Source organism: Montipora capricornis, chromosome 6 (assembly GCF_036669925.1).
Source record: "Montipora capricornis isolate CH-2021 chromosome 6, ASM3666992v2, whole genome shotgun sequence".
Classification (NCBI taxonomy): domain Eukaryota; kingdom Metazoa; phylum Cnidaria; class Anthozoa; order Scleractinia; family Acroporidae; genus Montipora; species Montipora capricornis.
In genome coordinates, this window is record NC_090888.1 from 67,821,143 (window position 1) to 67,827,543 (window position 6,401).

At 40.6% G+C, this 6,401-nt stretch overlaps 1 protein-coding gene across 1 annotated transcript in view; it reads right to left on the minus strand.

Annotated features, from left to right (window-relative positions):
- The window catches only part of LOC138052986 (syntaxin-binding protein 5-like), a 34,907-nt gene extending 32,448 nt beyond the window's left edge, over positions 1 to 2,459 (minus strand). Inside the window, exons 1-3 of the mRNA XM_068899627.1 lie at positions 2,269 to 2,459; positions 2,048 to 2,145; positions 1,426 to 1,507 (exon numbers count right to left, since the gene is read on the minus strand). Coding sequence (XP_068755728.1) covers positions 1,426 to 1,507; positions 2,048 to 2,145; positions 2,269 to 2,388 — 300 coding nt within the window. The 5' untranslated portion in view covers positions 2,389 to 2,459. The remainder of the gene's footprint in view (positions 1 to 1,425; positions 1,508 to 2,047; positions 2,146 to 2,268) is intronic.
- Between the last annotated feature and the right edge of the window lie 3,942 nt (positions 2,460 to 6,401).

Here is a 6,401-nt window from a genome sequence, read left to right on the forward strand (position 1 = left end):
CCTAAAGCCATTCCTTTTATAAAGTTCACTTTTTCACTTCCGGCAAATAGCCCAACCCCTGGTTGTATTCTTGTTTTTATGGCCCTAATTCATTTTGAGGCCCTTCAAGCTAATCCAGCCACGCCAACCACTATACACTATATTATTTTATGCAATAGAGGACTTTTTCACATCTACAGAGCCTCATCTAAAGACAAGGGGAGGTTGGGAGAATTCCAGACAGTTTTGCATAACAGTAATGTGAGAATTCTCTGAACTCCACGAGTGTTTACTAGATGAGGCTAATGTAAACACTGGAAAAAGCCCTCTATTGCTTCCCAAAAATAATTCGACAAATGAAGCAAAATGCTGGTTTTTTAAATTTTTGATTAAAACAGATTTTCTTGATACACGCTCATATTTCCTACCAGCCAATCAAAACCACGTCTGACAACACATAACCAATCAAAATTCATGTTGTAGCAGGAAGCACTCTTAAGGAAGGATACTTGCATTTGTTTTTGCAATGAGTTCCTGGACATTTTCCTGGCTCTCCGGGGATTGTAATGATTAAAAAAAAGACTCTGAGGTACCGCCCTCTATGTAAACAAGGACTTACTAGTATATGTAATCTCATGGGCCCAAGAGCAATTAATGACTAATTTCACATGTATTTTCAAAGTTTCACAAAATTGCCCAAGTGGTGAACCAACTAGGGCAATTTTGAAAACTTTGAAACTTATACAAGTGAAATTGATAATACTAATTATTATTAATTTTGAAAGACATGCTCTGGGGGCAAATTAATATGTATTTGCCCCCTGGGCATCCCAAAATAGCTATTTGAGACAATAGAAATCAAAATAGCTGCTGCATCTGCAAAAAGGCCTATTGTGCAAGGACACATAGCAATATTACTGCATGTTTATCACATAAAGGGCAAAATTACGGAGGGAAGCTTGTTCAATGATGCGACAAACAACAATCAACTTAGCACGCTATTATTCAGTGAAAGTTCAATTCAATAAATCATTGCTGTCAACAGAAATAGTGCTTGAAATATATTTTATATGTGGACCACAGGCATTTAATGAGTCAGAAACTGGAAGAAGATTCAATATTATTGTAACTTTGCATGCTCTGGATAAGTAACTGTACAGTTATACCAATCATGATCAAGTACTCATGCTCTCTTGATTACAACAAGTGCCCTTGTGATTAAGACAAAAAATGCCCTCCATCTCAGCCAATGAGCATTCCGTAATTTTTTCCGTGTATGTGATAAGTATGTAAATCAAATAAACATTAAATAAAATCCACTGGATCTTATGTAACTCATATCTACATTTTTCTGAGACATGAACATAAATTATGACCAAAGAAACAGAATAAAAATGCAACTCTGGCATATCTGAGTTATATATGACTAACCTATGTTTTTCTCACCTCATTTATGAGGAAGATAAGCGCTTTAACTGCTGCACAACTTTCATGCTGAACATGACATTCGACACCAGGTTTACCCAAGCTGTAAGTTGGAGACACTGATTAAGGACAAACATCTGTTGTCTTTTTATTGGATACCAATGTCATAAACAGGAATCCGGATTCAAAAAAAGATTTAAAATCTCGAGGCTACTGCATCAGCACCAAGTTTTCCTATTTTAGCTTCAGACTATTTTAAACCACGTCACCAAATCGTCAACAAATTTAAACGGTTTATGTTGTAATCCTGTTATTGTTTGCTTTATAGACCTCCAGAAAATAAATACAATTAAATGATTTTGACAACTAGAGCTATCGAAATATGTAGATATGTTTTTATTTGGGTACAGTATGTCCCTAAAATCAATATCGCTAAATGAATTCAAATACATAGGACCCAAATTCAACAAAGAGGATTAAAACTAACCAGGCCACTTTGCAAGAAGTTTGCATGCAGTAACACGACCTACCACAGGACATCGATTTATACAAAATATTAAAATAAGTCTTACAGTTTTAGGGAATTTCTATAAACCATTAGTTTACGCATCTGCTAAGTCACGGGTAATTTTTTCAAGGATACATTCGGATAGAACCGTCGAAGGCTCCTACAGCCAAAATACTCTGAACAGGATCATATGCGAGACAAGTTGGCTGGAAGGGAAATCCATACCGGGAAGTCTGTGCAGATTGAAACAATTAGCCACAGAACAGTTTGTAAATCGATTTAGCCATAACAAACGTCCGTACGTGTTCAATTATTGAGTCGGTCACGATCGAAAAGACAACAAGTCATGCACAAACCTTGGTGAAAACGAAATCTTCTGCCCTCAATCGATCTGTAATCACCGGATCTTCTCGACTACTGTTGTTGAATATTTTCCCCCCATGCCCATGACGAACCACTTTGCTGAATCTTTTCATTGATCCACTAGCAAATGGGCATTTTTTGTTGCCATATACTCCCCTTCTCAGTGTTGTGAATTCGCTCAAGCTGCTCTCAAAGGCTTATGGGATGTTGCTGTTCATACCAGGACCCGGATGCTGAAGCCCCAAGGGAAACAAAATCATGCTCGGAGGCCATGAATTTGTTTAACGTCGCTAAACAAGTAGATTCACAAATTACCCTCTTGACACGAAAAGGCTATAGGTAGCCTATAACCTGGCCAACTTCAGACAGCCATCACGTCACCTTTATCATTGGCTCCTTTTCATGTGTCTTCAGCGCATATTAATTCCAGGGGCACCCAACGGCCAATTTGTTGTAAAATGTATTATTATACCCCAGTTAATGAAAATAAATGTTATTAAGGCATTTTCAGGTGTTTTTCAGTGTTGCTGAGAAAACATTATCTGTTCCTTTTTCCCAGCAAGACACACAAGAAATTTCCCAGCCAGCTAGATAAAATTGGTTGGTTTCCCAGCCAGCTGATCAAATTTATTTCCCAGCCAGGAATTCCGCGCGCTTTCAAATCCCTCGATCCGAAACGACCAAACAAAAGCGACAAAACCGGGACAAAACAGGTTTTTTCCGCAAGCGCAATCACTCTGACCAGCCGTCGTATGTTTGTGACTACTCTCTGGGAGAGGGAAGGGGTTTTTTTTTTTTTTTTTTTTTTTTTTTAGTCGTCCTCAGTCTTCAGAGTTTCTACAGCCAGATCGGGTTGAAATGCTAGAAAAAGTAAGTAATTCCAAGGCCAAACCTCTATCAATAACAAAATTTTTCAGCCAGCTCATCGAAACACCTGTATTTTTGCCAGCCAGCAAGATTCCTCTGGGGAACAGATAAAGTGAGCAACAGATTCATTGGGTGCCCCTGTAATTCGTTCTGCCAGCCGTAGAAGATGTACATACTGTAGAAAATACTTTTCTTTATTAGCAATGTGAGCTTCTTACTATCAAGCATTAGTATAATTGCATAGGTGATTAGTGAAAATTCTCTGCGATGATTGGTTGCCGTTGAGGTGATTATTACGCTAAAATCACCGAAGCAGTTTTTTTAAATGGCCGCAAGCTGTTTTGTCAAGGTGACAGACGAAGAAATTGATTGTTTCAAAGAAAATGCATATTTTTCAAATAATCGCCTATGTAATTATACTAAAACAATTATTCACCGATATTCTCCTCGATATTCACCTCGCCTTTTTTTGGCGAATAATTGTTAAGTAATGTACACAGAGATAGTGGGCACTCACATTCCCGGAGCCAGTGCAGGAATTTTGTATGACCTCGATGCGAATTACATCGGTTGGGGTTAGCCTGCAGGTTAAGGTTTGCGGTCTGAAGTCTGCGTTTGAAAGACATGGGGTGAAAAGTATGAGAACAGTTAGTTTTGTTTGTACGAGAAATTTTGCGAGAGATTTATATCGCAAAGCGAGCAGCGAGAGGATTTGGGGGTGCCTAAAGAAGCCACACGAAACCCCAGCTGGTGGAGTTGCTCGTAGGCTATCTTGTTTGTCAAGCAAGTACCAAACTTGCAATGTATACAGCTGTTTCTTCCCTATAAAGTATTCAGACAGTAACATCTTCGTCAAGCTTCCTTGATAGAAAGGTGAAGTAGATGGGCCAGCAGAAGTGGCCGCTTGGCGTGATGTCTCTAAAAAGGCTTGTCGGGTATGTGAGGCCACCTAAGCTGAAGCAGACATAAGTCAAAACTGAAGGGACTTTGCCGAGTTCTGGAACATGTCAAGTGGTTTTTGATAGACTGGAAACAAAAACTGTGCGAGGTATTAGCCACAGTGCAGCAACGGAATCAGTTTTTGTTCAGTGTGTTGGGTGCTGTTAGTTACCTCAATTATCAGGACGTTGAAAATTTTAACCACCCTCCTCTTTATAGTTTTGAACTTAAGTTAAATTTTAAAGGGAATTTCACTTTTCATCATTCAAAACGTTTGTTTGGACATTGAATGGCCTTTTCCGGATTGACACCGTCTCCTTCTCTCTTTAACTGCAATAAAGAAGGACAATTTCAAAGTCCCGGGTATCGCGGTTTTATCACCTCAATCTTGGTATGCGGTTTTTGGGCTCTTTGGACAACGGTACTTTGTAAAAACCAATGTTCTCGGTTTCTCTTTATTTCAGAAAAACTGAAGACCTAAGCTAAGCTCCAGTAAGCTCATTTCAGCCTTTTCCCGGGATATACCCTGAGTGAAGGTTTTCATTGTAACACTTTAGATAATCTCTAGGGGACAAAGTAATTGTTAGCAATTATCCAACGAAATGTCCACTTTTTTACCAATTAGTGTTGCTGTTCCAGCCTTTGGTTTCCCTTATGTAATTGGATATGAAGAATTCCATGTACATGTGTACCCTTTTTAAAACTCGTCTTCATTGTCCAGTTGCCGACAAAATCACTACCATCAGCAAGAAATTCAAGGCCAAAGATATTCACTGCTCTGGCGGGATCATCTTTCTTGGTCCCATTAAAGCTGTAGAGTTTAAAGTCGCGCGAATCTATTTCCGTGATATCCAAGAAGAAGAAGAAAGAAGATTTTATCAAGCTGCATGGCTGGTAGGCTTCGTGTATCATAGCAACGGTCACTGACATAATTTAAGCAAGACTTCAAACTTACTCTCGAACCACGAAAGCGAAGTATTCTGACAACAACGTCAACGCCGCTAGTTAACGAAGACGGCTTATTTCTGAGATTGTCACGAGTCAGTGGACAACTGACCACCCTTTGAAGCTCGGGGTACGTTTCCGAATGGTCCTATCGAGAGATCGTGTCTTTTCTAGTAGAGAAGGATGGAGTCGGCATGAAATGTGTTAACTTGCATGTGATTTGTGGTTACCGCCCTGCATGGATGGCATAAGGTCAATAGCATGTGTTTGTGTGACGGGTGCATATTCATTTCCCGTAGCCAAGGAATCAGCAAAGTCAACCTGGAAAGTGGCAAGTCTATTGTGACACTGCTTGTTGAGCTTCTGAACCAGCCATGTGGTGTTTTATTTACCGATCAATCAACGGTGTCTGTATGACCTGTATGGCAACTAATATCAAACGCAGATATTGGATCTGTTTGCTGGCTCTAACCGTGAAGTCGGGAGCATTGACGATACGATTGACGGTCTGGCCAAAAACTGTCGGTTGAAACAATCAGTCGGTATATGCACCGAATTTGATAGTGCCGTCTATATTTGCGATGGGAAGACCACCTCTACTGATCAAGATCTGCGCCAATTTTCTCAGTTAACGCCACTGGTGCGTTGTATGAAAAGATCTCCGTTCGCATAAAAGCGCTGCCTACAAAGAGTCCATTACGGTCATGGACTCTAGTACCTGCAAAGTCAAGTCCGCGGCTGATGCCACCAAGTGCAAAGGCGTACTTTATAGGAATAACTGGAACATTGAATGGACCACAAGGACATGTTTCCGCCAAGACAGTGACACCAGCGGCATTGATTGAATGGAGCCTGCAAAACATTCCAAGTTGTGTGAAAATTGCCATTCAACCGTTCTCAGTAAGCAAGCCAACTTGTCAATGATGCAGTACCGCCGATCGTATGGACAGACGATGAAAGAGTCCATCACGTCAGTGAGTCACGCGATGGGCGGCTTACTACTATATGAACGAGAGGCTATGGCCAGAGGGAACAATATCGTTTCCAAATATCCCTGATTTAAAACCGTTGCCTGTTCTCTAAATGTCATAAGCCAACCGTTACCTTCTACGGGACTGGGCTTCCTCCCAAGAAGTGGATGTGAGGCAACGCACAGTACGCTGAGATACAACAGTGCAAAGCATGGCCCCCTACCCGTACCAGGACAAACTGGAGACACCTGAGACAAAGAGGTAGAGAAGGAAGACCAGCGGAGATGAATTTGACAGTAGGAATGAAGAAGAGAGTCGTTAGGGTAGTCAGGACGTATTGGTGGTTATCTCCACCTCTCCAGTGCAACTACTCGGCTAATGGGCATGCGAAACATTTCTTTGCC